The following is a 21,731-nucleotide window of genomic DNA, read 5'->3' as shown; positions in this document are numbered from 1 at the left end:
AAGGTCTTTGTGCAGTTTAAGACAAATCATTGGACCCTGCAAGGACATGTTTTTTGATACATTACTCAGAAAGGCTCACATACTGGAAGGAACATTCTTAGGCTGCAGTGCCTATGTGAGTGAATAGTGCAATAGAATCTCCACAAAACCATTCTTGCTCTCTGGATTGATGAAGATTAACAACTCAGAAGCCACTTATCTGCATTCCAGCTGTTGCAGAAATTATCTCTTACAATATATAGTACTGGAAAAGAGTCTAATCTGAAAAAAGAGATCTAAAAAAGAGATGATCTTTCTCCAGCTTATAGACTACTCCCTACAGTTTAACATGACAGGAATTGTTACTGTCTTGCTGCACAAAGCTATTTCCAACTCTGGAACCCTTTGATCTGAGCACCTTCAAATACTGATACAGGTTGTTTATATTCAGAAATGCTAGTAGGGCTGATTCTGTACAATGTTCCCAAGCAATTAGATTGTTTTGTCGGTTTTTTTTTTTTTTTTCTTCAGAATATTCCTAGGTTTTAATTTTTCCTATACATCTTCTTTCTTCAAGCTTACATGGAAAGACAGTTGTGGTTAGTGTCACACCAATGAACACAAGGGCAAGTGAGGACAAAAAAAGATGGTTAGCCACCCTCAGAAAGCAAGTCATCTACAACAGTCAAGCCTCACAGACACTGTGCAATCAAAAACCAAGGCTCTCCCAGATGGTCCCTGCCCACAAACCTCTCTTTTGACCACACAAGAGAAGGATGCTGCTGTGCCATGGAGATGCTTCATTCACACCCAACATACCGAATAGTTTGAGGCCAAGCTCTCACTATAGTGAAGATGACCCACACTGGGGACTGAACTAAAGTCCCTTATACTTGTTTGAATCAATACAGTTTTCTAAGTAAAAATGTGTAAAAAGAGCTGTTCCTGGCACACACAGGGAAGCCTCAATCATGCACACAGTGGGGACGGATGCTGATCAGTCTTGCTTGGCTGCAGTGCTTTATAACTCGTTGATTAAGCTGGGTTACCTTGGAGTCCGTCTTTCTCAGCGAGGCTCCCGCATCCACCAGGAGCTGGCAGATGGCACGATGGCGCTGGCAGGCCGCTTTATGTAATGCTGTCTCACCCCTAGACCAAAGTACAGAAACCAGCAGTGAGACACATCGCACTCATCAACATTTATGAAACAGAAGGTTCAGTGAACAGAAAGGGATGATGTATTTCTGCAAAGTTGCTTCTTCCTGGCAGAGGCGGACTTGTGCACTCTCCTCCTTAGCACCTACATCCTTTGACTCAGTAAGGAAGCCTGCAGTGCACAAATAGCAGTTGGAGAACTGAGAAGTGAGAAAGAAACAGGCACAACATTTTTATATTCAGAAATATTGTATTCAGAAATACAAAAATGTCACATTCCCATCCAACCCGCAGTTCTGATAACTGCTGCAGAGACAAAGCAAACACCTTATTTCACAGCAGGCTAAGCTGGAACAATATTTTTTTCTTTCTGCTTTTTTTCACCTGAATCTTGCTCTTGGAGGCGTGATAGAAAAATCATGCCCATCAAAGCCATGATTGGTATACTTGCTGGCCTGGTTCTGATACCTGACCATAATGGATGCATGAGAGGAGATCTGTGTTTTTGTTTTGTACTTTTGGACTAGCGAGCTACTGAGGAAGCTTGAACACATGCTTTTCAGAACAGAAAGCTGTGTAGTAGGTGCAGGTTTATTGCAAAATTCTTAATTCAGGGTGTGTCTAGTTGTAGCAGGATTCTGAGAATGACTGTACTAATGAGGTTAAAGAAGCCAATTAAGCTTTGACTAGAAATAGGAGGAAAGTAGTTTGATCAGCTTGAAGAGGTGTCTGTAGTACTACTGTCAAACAAGTAGGGCAATTACAGGCACTCCAAGATGAAAAATGATAAGAATTACCAATAAGACAGATGTTGTAGAGCATACATTCCCAGAAAGGAATTTCAGTCTCAGCCAATTACAGGGCAAGTTAAATATTAACAGGCAACTTTGTAATCTATCTCTAAAGTATGAGAGCTAGATTCAAGAGGGGAAGATACCTGATTTCACTCTGAGAATCAAAAGAAAAATTCATGCTAGCAGTTACGGCTTAAACTTTCATTTTCAAGAGGTAGTGATAGGAGAACATTTGTAAAGGGAAGCCCTCATAGCTATATTCACTTGCACTTTTATTTCAGAGTCTCCGCTATGCCACTGCACAAGGAGGAGGTAGTCCATATGGACTTCACCACCACTGAACTGCCCATAAGTACCCTGTGCAGAACTAACAGAGAATGTTGGTAAAGAAGAGGGTGTTCTGAGATGGGTAATGATAGACTTAACTCCTATGTGAAAGGCTGTTTTGTTTCTCATGTATTCTATATATGCTTCCAAAGTTATTTATGGATCACTTATACAAGGACTGATCCAAAAGTAATGCCTCTTTTTTTTTTCTTCTTTTTTTTTTCTTTTTGGCCCACAGCATCAAAGACAAATAGCGGTATGGCAGTAAAGCACAGGCACAGACCTTTCTACCAATATTCTGTTACATTCTGTTGCCATAAGACAGATGGCAGCAGAGGGGCATTCTGACAGAATGGCATCCAACATGGAAGTGCATACGAAGCAAAGGTGTGTCAATGAATTCCTCCATGAGGAAAAAAATAGCACCCACTGGCATTCATTGACACTTGTTGAACATTTATGGAGACAATCAGTGGATGTGAGCACAGTGAAATGGTGGATGGTGTTTGACAACAGTAACAAGAAAGACATACTACGTTCTAAATGGTAATGCAGAGTGCCATGTGTGCAGCAGGCAGCTTCTTGTTCACTGCTGATGAAAATGCACAGCTTAAGATGGCACTATGTTGAAAAAATAGTGTTTTGTAGCTGGGAATTTGTTGTATCAAATGTGCTGTATTTTCCATGTAAATGAAAAGGAAGCATTACTTTCAGAGCAACTTATATACATTATTGTGATACCCAGATTATACAGAGATTTGTGAAGTCAAGTCTTTTTTTAATAATAATAGAGCTGATTGAATTTCTAATTACTTGACAGAAATCTTTGATGGTACAAGTTGTGTCAATTTAGAACAACCAAGACAGAGCATCCAGCACAGTATAAGAAAACTCTTGTCCTGACTTTTGAAATCAAGCCTTCAGGTTGATCCTCACTGACTAGGTTCTGGAAACATCAAAGCTCAATGCTCAAAGCTCATTTCTATTTGTTTATTTTTGAAGAGATGGACCATTCTGAAAAACAAGTGAAGTTGGCTAGCATAATACAAATACTGTGAAAAGCAGACAGAGTAGACTGTACTTACGTTTCACTGTCTGTCATGTCCAGTAATTCAGATGGACCTGCAAAAGACAGTCAAATATGTTATATATCATTTGTTTGCATATGCAAATGTACATATGCAATTTGTAAAAGAAATCAACAGAAAGCTCAGTTAGCACAGATACATCAAACTTCAAAGTAACATTTGCTTGCACAAACCCTTGCACTAGCAAAATTCTGAATGCATAGTCACTGCTGGAGTCTCAGTGCCAGGGAATAGCAGCTTCTAAATTATACTGGGAATGAATATTCATGGCATTTATTTTCTCACTCCTCACCTTGCTCAATTAAGTGGTTCACATAAGCACAGCACATTGGAAATGCTGATATAATGGAAACCCTGATATATTGCAAGTTAAAATCTATTGTTAGTACTAGAGGGAAAATGTCATTAGGAAGTTGAAATTAGCCAAATTCTGTCCTGAATGACATCCCTGTGCTACTCTATTTAACAGCACTATACAGAATGTAGATCAGGGTGGAATATTCCCAGCAGTCCTTATATTGATATGCAAATCCTGTACTCTACTGGTCAGCAATGATCAGGAAAGTAAGGTTAAGCAAAATAGAAAAGTTTTTTGTTAAGTGAGACCAAAAAAAATCATTTTGTTGATGTGCTTTTGTTCTTGATATTCACTACAGGCAGATGTCTACAGCGGTAAATTCCATTGCTGAATTACAGTGACAGGGAAAAGCTAGGATTTGGATAGCATTTGGAATGAGAAACTTTTCCAGTCTGCCTTATTATTCTAGGGAATAGTGAAACTTTACAGGAATTTTGCTTCCTGTGCATGAATATTTTTCTTCATCACACTTTGACTTTCAAATTCAAGAGTCCTCAAGAGCTTACGGCTAATCTCACCTGAAACTGAGGAATTTCACACTATTTACTTACAAAGGCCTACTCACAACCTCTCTTCACTTCTTTCACTGAGTGTATGCTGAAGTGAATCAGAGCAGTCCATCTCTCCCTCACTCCTTTTATAACATATATATGTAGTATGTTTGGGAGAGCTGGTTGCCATAGCTCCTGGAACTGCAGATAGCTCCCTTCCTTCACCTTCCACCATCATGAGAAAGAGGTGGTCAAAAAGGTAGCATGCCTAGAATCCAGTGCACAGAGCATTGCATACCTACTGCAGCAGTTCTCCAAGCTCATTAGCCACTCTCCTAACTCTCATGCTACACCACACAGTGGTTTCACTTAGCTGTTGTGGGTTTACAGCTCCCTGTCACAACCTACGAATTCCTATAAGCACAGAGGGATACAAGAGTCTAAGCAGATTTCCCTTGTTGAGAAAAATAATAGCTAAGAATCTAAGAATAAAAAACAAACAACAAAAACAGACCAAACCAAACAACCAACAACTAGATGAATAAAAACAACAAGAGGAATAATATCTATCAGGACTAAAGAAAATCAAGTTATTTCAAAAATAAAGGTTTAATAAGCAATTTCCCATGGCTTGCTGCAATACTACCTCCCAGAGAAAGGTACAAGGAATGACTTGCAGTGTTAACTTAGTAATAGTACGTTTCTGCTCATACAGGGGACAATGAAGGTTGTGGTGTGATGGTGCAGCAACATATCTGAACTGGCTGCATTGGGCACATTCTTATCTGGTAAGAACAGAAAAAAGAGAGAGAAATTAGAAGAATGCGATCTGACTGGACAGAAGAGCTGGAACAGAGTACGTCTGGTGAGAAAGAAAACCAAGGACAAAGGAAAACTGGTCAGGAGGGGAGCCAAGTACTGAGGATTGAGTGAGCATTCTATGAGTACAAACCTAAACAGGTGCCAGGTACATCCTATCAGTGCACATGGGAGTTCTCCAGAAAACTATTCCAAACAAAACATCCAATGGGAGCAACCTGACTCCATCCCAGTCAGACTTAAGGCCAGATATTGCAGTTAATCAATTTACAGCATGACATGGTGCCAGAATTCATTCATTTTATTCTCTTTGACCTATCTCTAAAACTATCCGGTCCCAACTCACATTCAATCTGAGTTGTTTCCTTTATTTCTTATTTATTTTGCTTTGCTTCTCTTAAACCACATCACGCTCTCCTCCTAATTCCCTTTCCCTTCTGTTTTGGACCTCATTTTTACATCAGTCTCCCTGGCGCTGCCAACCGACCATTCCAAATCCCCCTCTGCCCTGGGACAAAAGCTGCACATACGTGGGAAGGGCTGGCACTGGGAAAGTTAGCGGCACTGTCATCCTGACCCAGCAGGGAGGCGACTGTTTTACTCCAGGACAAGAGGCAAAGAAAGAAAAGGAGACCAAGGCGCAGAGAGAGAGAGGACAAAATAACCCCATAGAAATCCGGAAGGGAAATGCATGAGTGAGATTTCTATCAAGGAAAACAGCAGGGGGGGAAATAAAAACAAAAGGTAGAAATGTGTGGAGAGGTGGAGGGAGAAAAAAAAAGAGAAAGAGAGAGAGAAAGAGAGAGACTTGGGGACTAAAGAATGGCAGTATGGGGACAGGGGGGAGAAGTTTGCTTGAAAGGAGCTGAAAAGCATGACATACTGAGGGGAAGCCCAGCTGAGATCACTTTCTTTACTTCACATCTCCAATAGACTGTCTGTGTAGAATTATTAACTTTTTTCCTTCTTTCCTTCTGCCCCCTTTCACTCCACCAAAGCCCCTCTCTAATTTCTCAGGCCAAGCTAGGGACAGGAGGAGGCAAGAGAAGGAGATGCTAGAAAGCAGCTGCTGTTTAGCTGAGTTCATTACAACATAAAAGAGAGGCAAAAAGAGGCATTTCCAAAATATACAGCACCATGCAGTCTAAAAGGCCTCCAAGCCTGCAACACACCCTGCCCTCTCCAGTGGAGGTGGTTACAGCTACCCACAGGAGACCCACAGTTATTAACCTTTGCCAGTCCCTGTTCCTGTCAGTCCCTTCCTTCGTAGAAATGGGGAAGTGAATCTGTTTTTAACACTAACGTCTTTCATTAGTAGCATTTCTGGGAGCTCATCAGTCAAAATCCTCTTTGGTTAATCATTTAATTAAGGTTTTGACATACAGGACAAAAATGGATTTGGTTCATTACTGTCAAAGAGGGATTATTTTTAAAATAACAGTCACTTATGGACAAAAGTAGAACTATTTCCAGTCTGCCCCCAACTTTGCACTCCTCATTTCTACCTGATGTGAAGATTAACAGTGTCTGTTTTGGACTACTAGCATCTTCTGGCTCTGAATTTCTATTGTAACATGTTGTGTGGTCCAATTATGGGAAGATGCCTCCCATTTTAACTGTCTCTCATTCACATTATGTATTTTGTAATTTTGTAAACCTAGAAAATAAAACTGTTTTATAAAATAAGACTATTTTATACTCTGTGCCTTCTAAGAAATCTGAGCTGTTTACTACTTAGGCAACTCACAAATGTCCCCCTGCTATAAAACATTCTGCAAATCTAGAGCTATCAGTGAATGTCAGACAAACTCAATCTTCAACAGACTTTGTCCCCACCATAGATCTTTGTCATAGCAGAATTTGCTTTCCAACAAAACAAACAAACAAAAAAACTCTAATAATAATAACAATAAATGCATTTTCTTGTTTACTAGAGGATGCTATCTAGTGTAGCAAGGACTGTGAAGTCGGAGGTGACAAAGATGTTCAGGATGGCATGGACTAACTATTCCACCAGAAGTTTCCAACACAAACTCTTAAGCAATTGTAAGTAACATTCTTATGTTGAAAACTGACATTCCCAAGATTAACTTGCATGTTTTCTGAGCTTCTAGAGAAGAAAAGTAGAGAAGACATATATTGGATTAATTGTTATAGACAGTTCAGAACTTCCAGATGAAGATTCCAAATCAAGTTTGATTCCAAATACGGGTGATGATTTAGGAGATCCTAGAAAAACTGAGATTCTTAAGTGTTCCCTACTGATTGTGTGAAGCAAGTAAACAGTTAATTTTTTTTAATGTGTAAGCATTGGGGCGTGAGATAGTTGACTGCAGCAAAAAACAGATGTGGTTCTGATACCTACTGAGTTTGGCCCTCAGTTTCTTGCTAAGTGTTTCTTAGCCCAGCTACAGACAGATCGTAAAAGGTGACCTTTTCAATACAAGAAAAAGACCCTTGATTTATGAAGGCTTCTTGAACAACATGTAGGTCTGTGTATCTGCCCTTCATGCATAGGAGATGGAGAGAAATTGTTTTGAAGGAACAGCAACCAATACAACCATTCCTGCAGCAGTAAGCAGCTGTTCTAACACCTACTACACTGCAGCTGTTCTAACACCTACTACCACATTGCCGCTTCAGCTGCTGTTCCAGGCTCATGCCAGTCCACTGATAAGTATCACAGCAATCTCTTTGTTTGACTCATTTCTGCTTTTTTCTATCTTGAGAAGGATAATTTTCCTCCCCTTAACATCTGAAATAATTCTGATCAAGATCACAGTGTAATCTCTCATATTAATATCCCTGCATGTTTGCAGAAAGCATAAAGCCGTCACCACAAAAGACAGCACAACACCATTTCCTCCTCTTCACAATCCCAGTGCTATGCCTGAGGTGTGTTTGCTGGGGGCAGGGAGGCATTTAACACCCTGCACCACATTCAATTCACCCCAGTAGCTTCACACCAGATAGCTAACAATCATTTTTTTGTTGCTGTTGGTCACGGTTTGAACTACATTGAGAAGATTTTCTCTGTGATTAATAATAGATTTCCTGTGCTGTATGCTGGAGAGTATTTTGCTGTGGAGCTCTTATTAATGTTAACCATCTCTAGTCACGTGTTTTTGATAAACTCCATGACAGAAAAACTATGGGATAATTAGAGGTGGACAAAAGTAATGGCCAGAAGAAGAGTAAAATCCATTTTTATCAAGGGTGTCGATTAGCAGAAATGAGAAGCTAGATACAGGGTAAGCCTCAGATATTAATAGTGTTGGATAGGGTCTCATACACTAATTATTACTGAGAAGATGCCAGGTGCCAGAGAAACAACATAAAAACAAGGACATTATGATGATGATTCAGCAAGAGAGCTTGTTTATGACTGAGAAGTGCCCAGGATAAAAATGAGATTCATTAATTGCTTGGTGGGAGAAAAGAGGAGGCCCCTATTAGAGCATTGTCCCATGCATTCTCTGATCCCCAGAGAATGTTAAACAAACAATGCATTTGGAGAAGCCCAGAGGACATATGTCTGGAAAGCTGCAAAAGCTTCCTGTCATCCCTGGGGACAGGGGGGAGGGAGAGGAACTGAGTTGACATTTGCTCAACCTTCTGGTTTGTCTTTGTCTAACTGTCCGTAATCCCCTACATTTCTCTATTCACTTCAAAAATTCCCATGGATTTCCTGCTCACATCCTCACCAGCTTAAATGATCTCATTTTAAACCCTCATTGAAAGAATTGTAACTGGGTCAGTCTGTAATTTAAGGTATGTGTGCCTAAGAAAAGTCCTGGAGAGGCATCCATGAGAGTGAAGTGGCACAGGTCATGTAAACCAGGAGAAGAAACAAGAAAGACTAAGAAATTAAGTGAAATTAAGTCTATCCACAGAATTTAGAGGCACATAAATGAACTGTAACCTATGAGATGATCCAGAGACGTCAAATAAGAAGTAGATTTAGTGACAGTAAGACTTGCTACAACATCTGAGAAAAATAGCCAGAATTGGATGTAAGGCCAGCTGTATGTATCTATCAGATGTAGGTATCTCTACACACAAAAAAGACCCTCCCCTTAGCCAAATAACTGGAGCAGAGTTCAACTGCGCACATATGGATATTTTATGATATTGTGAAGGGCAAGCCCTGGTATGAATTTGGAATTACAGGGATGTTTGTCTGGGCTCCTGCTGGCAGTCCGGAAGGATATGAGTCTTCTACAGGCCTTGCATGTTATCTATGGACCCATGCAGATGTCCCAGATATCCAAGAGCAAACTATGTTGGACAGTTATATTTAGATAAACAAATGAAACACACAGGTAATTAACTGTAAAGTGGATTGCATGCTTGGCTTCAATGACTACTTTGACTACTTTAGGAACTTAGACCTATTGACTATATCACACTGTATAAAAACCTAAACTTTAGAGCCAAACTGAAGCTAAATCCCACCCCAACTAAAACAAATGTTAACAGATGGATTATTGTCTCCTTATTTACTGTGTGTAGAGTTTTTTTCCTCTCTCTGTGAAATTTCTGTAGCAACTTTCAGGCATTATCTAATACATTATAATTGCCAAAGATAGTCTCTGTGTTTGTGAGTAGTTGTCATGCTGTTGTGGCCTATATCATTTTCCAGCAGTGAACAAGATCACAGTAGTTTGAACAGGCAAAAACTCCTAAATACTGCTAACTCAAACATATGTAAACATGCAAATTCTTACATAGCCCATGTAAGCATGCCTGCAATCCCATTATTGACAAAGATAAAAAGAGTCTGAAGGAAAAAACTGAAATGGCAAGATCACAGCATACAAATATAAATATTTTAAATGGATATCATAAATTTTTGTTATGAGATGGACTTGAAAAAAAAAAAAAAGAGACAAAATATTGGAAGGTTGTGAAGGAAACGAGGCAAATCCAGTCTAGAAACAAATGCATAGCTTCCTAACCAGCGTTATTAAATACTGAAATAATATCAGTGGTAGGAGGGACTTTCCATTTCGGTTAATGATTTTGCACAGATTAGATGCTTTCTACAACACGTGCTCTAATAGGAAAACAAATTAATTTTGCAGTCTCATGCCAGAGTGCAAACTAGAGCATCGCACTGGGTCTTTACAGCATCACTGTGAAAATTCCCATTCTCCTCAAAACCCATAATTATTTTAGTTTCCTTTCATTTGGAGCCATTCCTGTCATTGCCGCCACATTCCTACTCTCCTGCTCATGCCTGCTACAAGTGGACATCTGGCCGAGTGTGACGACAGTGAGTGAGAATGCTCCCAGCCATACTGTGCTGTGTGGTTTCACCTGGCTGACACACTCGGCTGCAGAGCAGCTCTCTGTAGGTTTGCACACTGACTCACCATGTTCCAGGATATACTTCACAATCTCGCCATGCCCACTCTTGGCAGCGTGATGCAACAAGGAGCCATGGTCAGGTCCTTGGATTAGCAAATTGGCTCCTTTTTTACAGCATTCTATGAACTAGGAAAAAAAAAAACGCATACGCATAAAGAAGGATAATGCAGGAAAAGCAGAAAAACAGATATGCAGGCAAATCATGTATTAATTTCCGCAGGAGATCAGTACAACAATGCAATGCAATGAAATATAATATTACATTAAAGCCAGCTTTTAGGCCCCAGTGAAAAAAAAAATATCTTAAACTAGAAGCATTGACAATTATATGGGTTAACAAGAGCAGATCATATTTCCTGAACAATGAGACATTGCTGCTCTATGGGTGGTGAATTATTGCTTGCTATAAATGCTTGCAAAAACACTTACAGTAAAGCTGTTAGGAAATTTAAAAATATATGTATTTGATAGAAAATTCTGGCTTATCTCCTGAAAATTTCACTTTTTTTAAATCAGTAAAGGAAGCATACCCAAAGTAAACACTTTCTGACTAAACCAGAAAACTGACTCAAAAATCCACAGGGAGCTGGATTTGAGCTGCCACACACTCTTCCTTTTTTTTTTTTTTCAGAGCCCTCGAAGAGGAAAGCACTACCAACATAAGGACAGGGAATAGCCACTGGTCAGTTCTCAGAAACTCTGTTTCTGTAATACAGATTATTGCAGAAAATAGGGTATAGCTGGTGACAGTGGGACATTATTTCTGACACATGACAACTGAAGAAGGACGAGTTTCCTTGTCAAAGCAAACTCAGGCAAAAAGCTTTCAAGAAGCAGAAATGGAACAATATTTTAATGACTGCTTGCTTGAGGAACATTCCCTAGATGCTGCAGCTGCCATCCTAGGGAAGAAGTAATGGAAGGTAAATCTGCAGGCCAAGGGTTGCCCTAACAGTACTGTCATTTTTATGAATGGTTCCAAGCTGGCTTTTTGCAGACAGTATTGCAATCATTAATCACATTCCTCATTTAAATTTAGGGACATGTTTGCAAACCCCTATTTGGCTACTGAAACACACAGCCTGAATAAGTGTCAGGCATAGAACTTCAGACTTTGAGAACAAGGCTTTTTACATGGATGTCTTTTCCTACCAAAGCAAGGTACCAAAAATTGACCATACCAAAATGCTATTGGTTTTGAGACATCTATCAGACAGTAAGGCATCAAACTGAGTTTCATTCTACCTGGTCTGTGGTTGCCTAGGAAGATGTTAAAATGTCTTTAACAACTCTAATTGCTTGGCCACCAACATCTCTGCAATAAAATATCTTTTATTGTGTAAGACTGCATCAGAACTACACTGTTGCCTAGTGCTACATCTGCCAGTACATGATTTCCCTATTGATAATTGACACAGTGCTCTATACAGTGCACTATGGACCCTGGGCTGAAAGGTGCTGCCTAACACCAGATCCTATTCACTCAAATTTCACACCTCACCTGACTGATGTGCTTCCTAATACTCAGGGTTTCCTGGAAAGGCTGTAAAATGGCATTTGACAGCAGTCCCTACAGCAGTCTGTTTATGTTTTGAGCAGAGGTGTGATATAATTTACAGCATATCAAACCTGCAAGTAGCTGTGAAAACGTGGACACTCAGTACTCTGTGCTTACCTTCAGCAGATCACCAGCTATGACTGCCTGTAAAAGTGCTGCAAAAGACGAACAGAAATTTAGGTAGAAAGCATTCTGTATATGGCCTCAAAACTGAGAACACATCTCACAGTATGCACAAGTTAAGACAGATGCTTCAATCCACTTGTATCCTCATTTACCATTAAAACTGTTGAGGACTCTGGACTTTTTGACATTTTGAGAAGGGAGAAGGAAGTCTATACATGTTGCATGAATGCTATATGGACATTGAACCATCATTTCCAATGCTGCCCTGGAACTACATGTTTCTGTCTGAAGTTTTGCTTTGTGGCACTTCAGAGAATTTTCAACACAGGATGGAGCTGACACTTAAGCTATAGCTGAAGATACCAATGCCAAACACAGAGAACCTGAGATTCCCACAGACTGCTTAGACTGAGGGACTGATGGTGGGGTGGTCAATCAGCATCAGATACACTGAGAGTCCAAAGCCACAGAAAACAGAGGGGCAAATCAAAGATTTCTTAATATTTATTTGTATTGTAAGAACATCTTGGCCTGCCAGAATGCAGCAAGTCCCACCACTTTGGTAGGCAAGATCAAACACAGAGCAGGAGCCAGTTCCTACCCTTTTAGCTTTGGTAATTTAGACAGACACAGAAGGAAAAAGAGACAAAGAGAGGCACAGTGAACAAAGAATCACAGCAAGGCAGGGAAGAGCTGTGAAGAGAGCCCAGGTCTACTTATTGCCACAACTGTTTGTCCCAAGCCCATTAGAAAGAAGAGGGAAGGCAAGAGCCTGAGACTCTGCATTGTCCTATATATAGGCTGCACTCAGCAACAGTACTAGTAGATAGCAATTAACCACCATTTTCCCTCTTTCTCACTATCATAACTTATATAGTAAAATATATATATATATATTACTGGGAAAGCATTTTTTTGGTTTGCATCATAAAAAGCATTAAACATTGCTTCAGTTCATACTTTTTCAAGAGTGCCAAAGCCCATTTCTGTCTTCAAGTCTAGGCAGTGCAATCAGGGTAAGCATTTACTGAAGTGGCATCCTTGATATAATGATGAAAAAAGCTCATTTAGGGAGGAACAAGGGGGAGGAAAACTATAGTAAGGACCTATATCTGAAAAATAACACACAGGAAACTGCACGGTGTGAATTCCATGAGGAGTTTGTTGCAACTCCAGAAGTGACATGGCACAAGAGGAAGAGTATGCAAAGACAACTCAACAAACACTCCTTTCTTTGAAAACACCTAGACTTCTATACGGCTTTCAGAGGTCTCAGTGACACCTAATGCCCTAGTCTCAGAGCAATAGGAAAAGCAAAAATTCAGTCCAGCTAATTTCTCATTCAGGAAAGCAAGAACTGCAATAACAGGTATTCTTTGTAACACTGAATTTAGGGCAGTCCTACAGTGATCACAAGTTAAACTAAGTCTAGTAAATCCCCTGGTGCCTAGAATGGAAGAAGTCAAACATCATCAAGTAGGATAATGAACTGGAAAAATACATTTGTGTCTTTTCTTCAGACTTCATTTTCAGTGAGGTACAGTAATCTTTCTTCCCCTGTAGTTCTAGTGCTGGCTCTGCCCAGTTTAATACAAGAAAAGAATGTGGCACTTGTGCTACTCAGTTCATCTTTCTTTTTGTCCTTATTCACGGATTGGATCTCAGAGCCACAGTTATTGTGTGGGCTGACGCAGTCTGGGCTTGTGTAACTATTCTGGCCTCCTCATACAGGCAGAAATCAAATGAACTGGTGACACCAGCTTTATAGTTACCTTAAAATTATTTAAGAGACAAATACATTTTCTCATGCAAATTACAGCTGGTAGTTGAGGTTATATAGTTCAGAAAAGCCAGGAGACCCAGTAAACTGTGAAGTCAAAAGAAAAGTCTGGCAAGTCTGCATTGAGTACTCATAACCAGAGGTTTTCCTGGTGATATTAGGATAAAACAGCTTTAAACACATTAAACAAAGTTAAAGCAATCTTTTCCTCTCTTTTCTAAGCCTCCAATCCAGCAAAGCATTTAGGTAGGTGCTTAGCTTTGAGCTAATCACATTCTTTTTACCAAGCCTACCTGCAAACGATTTAAAATACTCTGATAGAGTATAACCTACTGCATAAATGAATGCACTACAGATCAACCACCAGCTGCATAACAAGTAGATGAGATCACAGTAAAATAATTATGTAGAGTAAGCCACAATGCTGGGAGACTTTGAAGCTGTAGAACTAGATACAGAGAAAGGTTCTTCAGAATAGAGCTCACTTTTGCATACACTTATTGCTTAGCACGCTAACCTTGTAAACTCAAATGGGATTGGTGGGCATACTCAGGAGGAGGGGCTGCAGGGCAAAAACTATCTGGCTGTAAAAGAGGTGGTTGAAACAAGTAAGAAGATGGCAGTGCTAAGAAAGTTGAATAAGAAAATGGACAAAAACGCAGTTAACATGCAATACCAAGCTATCTTAAAATCACTAAAGTAAGAATATTTTTTTTGTCTTCTGAGCAACACTGCACCACTGGTGTAATATACAACATGAGTTATGCAATTGTTTTAAATCATAAAATAACCTCATGTCTTAATGATGCTTCAAAAACTACTTAATTTAAAAAATATTTAAATCAAGCTTTTTTTTTTCCTCAACTTCTCGTGAGACAAATATGTTTCATGACTAATGGAAATGTTTTATTAGTCTTTTCATTTCTTTAACAAGCAGACTTATTGCTGATGAAATGTGACATTTTGACAAGACTCAGATTCAAGTGGTCTGTCCATATAACGAGACTGTCACAGTGCTAGACACCCTGGGCTGCCTTCTCAGCAAAGTTCTCTCTATGGCTGCATCGCTACAGACAGTCCCTACTCCATCTCTGTACCATGAGCAATTGCTGTGCTGAAATGCCCAGCAAATGTAAATCACTGCCAGGGTGATGGATCTTGACAGAGTCACTTCACTTGCCAGGATATGGACAGAAATACAGATCATGTATGAAACAGCTAGAGAGCAACAACTTTGGGTCTCCACTGGATGAATTTTGACACCTGGTTCTAATCACCCCTTGGCTAACTTAAATCACCAACTTGGCCATATTACAAATAAAACTGAAACAAGACACAGAGATGACTTATAAATTAAATATTGAACAGTGACAAGTGCATAATCCACTAACTGGGAAAAAAAAAAAAAAAAAGCCATGTTAAAAAGACTGGTATTTGAATTCTGGTAATTCTGCAAACTAGTGCAGCTTTCTCTTTGTACTTAGCACTGGTGAGGCCATGCCTTGACTACTGTGTTCAGTTTTTGGCCCCTCACTAGAAGATATTGGGGCCCAGGTGCATGTCCAGAGAAGGGCAACAGAGCTATGAAGGGTCTGGAGTGTAACGCTTATGCTCATAAATTTCAGGAGCTTTCTGTATTTCTGCAGCATGAGAATATCGGAGTGGGAAGGGATCTTTGAGTCACTGACTCCAGCCTGTAGTCAAAAACAACCATGGAATGGTTTAACTGCTTGTGTAAGACTGATTGTACTTCACTCCAGCACAGACCTCAAAAGCTGCCCAGCACATTCTCATAATGTAACTGCTAACAAAGACAGACCCACAACCACAACGTATCACAAGAAAGAAAAACAGTAGAGGGACAGAAGATGTTGCCACTGTCTTCTTTCTTCAGAAGCAATATTTGACAAAGACAATTATCAGAAACATCTCGAGTGAGGAAAGGCTCAACCACCAACTACATCTTCCCATCTGCCATGCAGGAAAATTACCTCTGATCCCAAAGCTGCTGATCAGCTCAATGCCAAGGACTCAGGGTCTCAGCACCAGGCTACTGATATGACAGAGAAGAATCTCAAAGCACAGTATGGTTCTACAGTCTGCCAACATCAGCAGTACAGAATTAATCTGTCTTTTTATGTGAGTAAAGGCAACCATAAGCCATAAATATCTTCCAGATTTTACTAGCCAGACTGCAAACAGTTACAACTGCTACTACTGTACAAACTGAGCCATAGTGATAATGATAAAACCGTTTGCCTTCTTTGAAGCTATTGCTGTTTTCAGGGAATTCTTCAGTGAAGGTCTGGGGAGCATAAGTGGAGGGAGCATAATATTTAATAGTGCTTTAAGATATAAGTACTGCACAAAGGAGTTGTCACATCCATGATTAAAGTGCAGGTATAAGGTATAAGGTATTTGAGGTATAAGAACAAAACGCACTGTGTGAGAGCAGAGCATTATTTATGATAACACATCTTAGTACAGGTTAAAAATTATAAGGCTAACTATGCACCTAACCATGTATGACAGTAAGCAAGGAATCCTGGATTTAAGCACACAGGAAATTCTGGTAGGATTTACCTACCATAACTCCAAAGTGTAAAATAATTGGGACTGGTAAAACCTTCAGCTCCTCCAAAAGACACACTAAGACAAGTGATGATCTGAAATATTTAGGACGTTCTATAAACTTCATTTATCAAGCAGTGGCTACAACCTTCCAGCTCTTTCTAAGACAAAGAACTTGGAATTAACATGCCATCCACATTTCAGTGCTGGATGTTTCTTTCTGGTTAGAAGCAGATAATAAATATATTAGACTTCAGGGTTCCACTATGAGTCATCTGACTATGAGCCTCAGTGTACATCTCCATTTCCTGCCAGATATGCTCCAGGGAACTCTTAAGGATCACCTCTTCAAATGCTGCCTCACTCAAACCTTGCTGGGCTCATAGCAATAAAAAAAAAAAAAAAAAAAAAAAAAAAAATTGCAGCAGAAGGTGACATCATCACATTTCTTCGCTGTTACTAAACTTAACTTGGCCCATCATTAGCTTCCAGAACATTTCCCATTCTTTATTACTGCTGAGGACTATGAAATTCACAGAACCAGAAATTTAAAATAATTACTGTTTTACATGTTGAGAAGTTAAAAGCTGACCCTGACTAGAAGAGTGTTCTTTTTACACAGCAGGAGACTTCTGAGCTATTAAAGTTCAGCATTACAAAAAACGATAAGAAAACAAGTTCCTGTTCATAATTTTGCACTAGTTTTACCAAAACCAATAGTTTTACCGAAATCAATAATAACTATTTCAGTCACTCAAAAAGCTAAGCTCTCAAGTGAGTGTGTAGTCTATATAGATTATCATTCAGAAATACACTGTTTTCTGTGTAAACAACAATTTGCTCATAACAGCTCTGTACAATCCAGTAAATGTCAATTCTAATATGAAAAGCTGACAGCAACATAACTTATACAGAAATGTACAGAGCTGACCTTTCTTTTACTGCAGATTGACCTTCAACCTTGACCTGCAAGAAAAGGTGGTAAATCAGGCCACTTTGGAGAAGCTGTCTATGGAATAACTTAACACGTGCCAACAGTGTGCATTTGCAGCCCAAAAGGCCAACAGTACGCTGGGCTGCATCAGAATAGGGGTAGCCAGCAGGGACAGGGAGGAGATTACTCCCCTCTGCTCTGCCCTTGTGAGGTCTCACCTGGAGCACTGAGTCCAGATCTGGGACCCTCAGCACAAGAAAGATATGGAGCGTTTGGAATGGGCCCATAGGAGGGCCACAAAGAATATCAGAGGGCTGGAAGATCTCTCCTACAAAGAAAAGTTGAGGGAGCTGAGCTTCTTCAGCCTGGAGAAAAGAAGGCTCAGAGGAGACCTTACGCGACCATTCAGTGCTTAAAGGCAGATTTTAAGCAGCAGAGAAATCAACACTTTATATGGATAGATAGTGAAAGGACAAGGAGGAATGGTTTCAAACTAAAAGAGGTCAGACTTAGATTAGATTCAGGAAGAAATTCTTTACTCAGAAGACAATGAGGTGCTGGACTAGTCTGTCCAGAGAAGCTGCGGGTGCCCAATCCATAGAGGCATTTAAGGGCAGGCTGGATGCGACCCTAGGCAATCTGATATAGGTCCTTGACTTAGTGGTTGGCAACCCTGCCTGTGCCAGTGCAGTTGGAACTTGATGATCTTTAAGGTCCTTTCCAACCCAAGTCACTCCATGATTTGATGGTTGGACTGGATGATCTTGTAGGTCTTTTCCAACCTTAGTGTTCCTGTGATTCTGTGATTCCTGTGATTCTATGACTACTTCCCTTCCACAATGAATATGATAAACTAGCATCTAAGCTGACATATCTAAAGGGTCTGCCAGTACCACAGACACTTTTTAGGGATCCACAGTTAAGACAAGTTGAAAATCTCTGCATTTGAGCTTTTATAAGCCAGTCACCAATTCTTAATATTTAATATTTAATCTGCTTTTAAGGTTATTGGGAAAAAAAAAACCCTTTAAAAAATGTACTCCAGATTGTCTACATAACTGAGAAATAAAATAAAAAATTAATAATGCTTTGTTGGAAGGACTGCAAGCTGGCAGGTCTTTGATCTGCAGACAGACTCAAGTCTCACTGAAGCTGATGATGCTTAAAGATTTCTCTTTGAAGCTAAGCTGAGAGGAAAGAGCAATTAAATGTTTCTTCATGTCTTTTATGCACCTGCAAGTATTGGAAACAACTACTGAAGACAGCAACAAACAAAAGTAAACGGAAAAAAAGTTTCATGCATTGAGGGGTTTCCCTAGAAAATAAATGGAAATAAGTATATCTGTGTGGGTATGAGGGTCAAAAGACTAACAAAAAGTAAAAGCAGCAAAGCAAAATGGCCAATGGAAATACTGGGTTAGAATTCTGCAGAAAAAAATAACTTCTATGTTCATTGGAAGAGGACTTAAAATGTTCATCATTATAGAACATGGAAAAGCTCTCTGAATATGGGCTACCCAGTTTGGACTCACATCCCAGTCAATCAAGCCCTAGTAAGAGACACCTACTCCCTTTGGAATCTATTATTATACTAATGCAAAGATAAGGAAACAGATATTTGATCCTATCATAAACCTCAGTACTGATTTTTTTTCTTACAGCTATATATAGGAAAAGCTGTTTTGAGGGAAAAAACACCGATTTTCAAGAGAACACTGTAAAATCAGACAAGATACTACTAAGGAATCTGCCTGAACATAAAGCTTAGTACTGCTATTTGATAGTGTGGTGGTTTCACCCTTATGGGCAGCTAAAGTCCACCACAACCACTCTCTCACTCTGTCTCCTCAATGAAAGAAGAGGAGAAAATACAGTGGAAAAGGGCTCAAGGGTTGAGGTAAGGAGAAGGAATCTCTCATCAATTACTCTCATGGGCAAAATGCATTTATATCTTCAAAAAAAAAAGTCTCTCACAAGGCCTTTTGAAAACTGGAAATTCCTGAAGGAGTAGTCTGCCAAGGGAACAGGAAACAGGCTAACTAAAGGTTTCTGGACTTACTAAAGGAGTTACACAGCAGACTCAAGACTGTATAAGAACTGTGATAAAAATAAGACAGCAAAAATGCATTCAGTTTACAGATTTCAAACCTACAATGTACTGGTGTTTGGTTGTTTTTTATTGTTGTTGACTATGGCAGAGACTGATTGATTTTGAAACTTTTTCCAAAGTGTATTTGTTTGCTGCCACTATCCAATATCCTAAAGAAACAGATGATAAATAAGATTTCCCCACAGGATTTCAGCTTTGGGAAAAGATCAGACTTCTTAGGGAATCTCAGGGCTTCAAGAGTGTTCTATATAGCTCATGAGAGCAGAGCTGCAAAGTACTATTTCCATGAAAGAAAATCAGATAAAGAGCCTGAGAGTTCAAAATATTCCTAAGAGATCAAGAAAACAGACAATCTGCTACAACCAAAAGCTGAGAAGCACATCAGCTGAACAGCAGCCAGACACAAAAGTTTGATGACTGTTCAGCACAAGGCCTTCGCAAAGCATCTCCAGCTAATCCATCTGTACAGGAAAACGTGTGTATGAGCAAACCGTCTCCTGTGGTTTAAGAGACACTTTTGAAGCATGCTGGACCTCTGAACAAGTCACACTTCAATAATATCTATTTCTGGGATTGCTCAAAGAGGTAAAAAGTCCTTCTCAACAGTTTGGGTTGTCCTTTGCTACAAAACTACCTAATTCTGTGCGAATCCAAAGGGAAGAACTGACTCAGTATTAACTGCATCTGTTTGCCTAATTTGGGAATAAAACAAAGGAATTTATCATGCAAAAATCACCCCTTGCTCAGGTAGTTTTTGTATTAAAACCTTTTTTTTTAGAATTTTAGATTCAAACAGCACACAGTTTCAAATCACTGTTTAGAGAAAAGATTAAGAAAAAAAAGTTTAAAAAAAAAGTTGTTTTTTTTTTTAAAGTAAAAATAACCACACACAGTAAAGGAAAAGAAAGGCCAAATTCTCACTTACACAGAAGTCCCTTCATAAAACTCTGGAAGGATAAAGAGGCTTTCAAGCAGATGTAAATTACACCCAAGCTGCCTTTAAGGCCCCATTTGCACTGTCAGACTAGTTTAAAGGTAATTTGATGCCAATTAGAGTCCACCCTGAATTGTTTATGTGGCACTGGTGCTGAGCTGAGAGTACAGTTGATAGTTAGGAGTGGAAGTATTCAAATCCTAATGATGAACATTTCCTGCAAGACTGTCTCAACTAGTTTTACAAAGGGAAGGGATGACCATACGGCGAAAGGGCTTCCTTTGTAAATGGTCCAAAAACCCAAAGAGCAGTTGCAGATAGACTAAATACCATCTGGCAGACATCATTCCTTTTTTTAATTTCCTTTTGCCTTCCACCATTTTTATTTTTAAGCCAAGATGGGAACAATTACTGTCATTTTCAGGAGTGATGTGGTGGAGGAAAATGTCTCTGATGAAGCACAAGGCAGGGAAGACTGTGGCTGACTAATGCAGACATTTTATCAACAGAGTGGCAGTAGTTTGGCAGGAAGGGAGTTCTAGGTGAAATAATTAAGAAATGATTTACTTTTTTATTTAAAAACAAAAAAAGGGCCGCAAAAAAAAAAAAAAAAAAAAAAAAACAGGAACAGTGTGGGTAGTGTTATTCCTCCCCCTCCCATAACATGGCAGACCATTACTGTTACAGATACTCCTATTGCAATTCCTTCAGGTCTTTGCCACAGCAAGGCTAACTGCAGTGCCTTTGTCCAACAATATCTAAGCAACTCATATTAAAAGTTAGGTCTTCACAGTAGGAATAAACAATCTGAAGGTCAGTTCAAGCTTTTATTTGCTGGCCAGATTCTTGAGTGGATGGAGAGAATTCTTTTTCCTCTGTTATTTCAATGAGTTACCTTTGGTCAACTGACCACAAGGAGCATCACTGTGTTATCAGAAACAAAAAGCAGGAGTGAAGTACAATGTTAGGTCACCCAGGTCTTCTGCTTGAAAACTGATGCCCTGGTCCAGACAACACTTTCACTCATCCTATGCCCTTCCAAGGAGAAAGGGATAAAGACAGTGAAAAGCTGGAAAGAAAATTTCTCAGTTTTCCCCTACTACCTACATCTGCCAGATCTTTTCTTCCCAGCTGCCTACTGATCCCTCAGCCTGTTTAGATATAATTGGAGATGGGATATAGGTATCTTCTAACAGTTTTGGAGAATGGACCTCCCTCAGTCCTAGAGAAGTGCTTTCACAGAACACTTTCTCTTGCTATAGGTATTATGGCTCTCAATCGAACCCACCTTCTGCTGAGATGTGAACACACAAACTCTGATCAGATCCCCACACTAC

At 39.6% G+C, this 21,731-nt stretch overlaps 1 protein-coding gene across 4 annotated transcripts in view; it reads right to left on the bottom strand.

Annotated features, from left to right (window-relative positions):
- The window catches only part of LOC100551345 (diacylglycerol kinase iota), a 175,368-nt gene that overhangs the window by 9,982 nt on the left and 143,655 nt on the right, over positions 1–21,731 (bottom strand). For 3 of the 4 annotated variants that reach the window (XM_085229072.1, XM_085229054.1, XM_085229062.1), the window contains 4 exons: positions 12,057–12,094; positions 10,387–10,507; positions 3,341–3,377; positions 1,029–1,128 (listed from right to left, as the gene is read on the bottom strand). In XM_085229072.1, coding sequence (XP_085085198.1) covers positions 1,029–1,128; positions 3,341–3,377; positions 10,387–10,507; positions 12,057–12,094 — 296 coding nt within the window. Of the gene's footprint in view, positions 1–1,028; positions 1,129–3,340; positions 3,378–10,384; positions 10,508–12,056; positions 12,095–21,731 lie in introns of those variants that run through there. The other variant, XM_085229065.1, reaches the window with a different exon arrangement.

The sequence above is a fragment of the Meleagris gallopavo genome, chromosome 1 (assembly GCF_905368555.1).
Source record: "Meleagris gallopavo chromosome 1, MGAL_WU_HG_1.1, whole genome shotgun sequence".
Lineage (NCBI taxonomy): Eukaryota > Metazoa > Chordata > Aves > Galliformes > Phasianidae > Meleagris > Meleagris gallopavo.
Note: the sequence above shows the minus strand (reverse complement) of the source record. Positions and strands in the feature narration are given on the sequence as shown.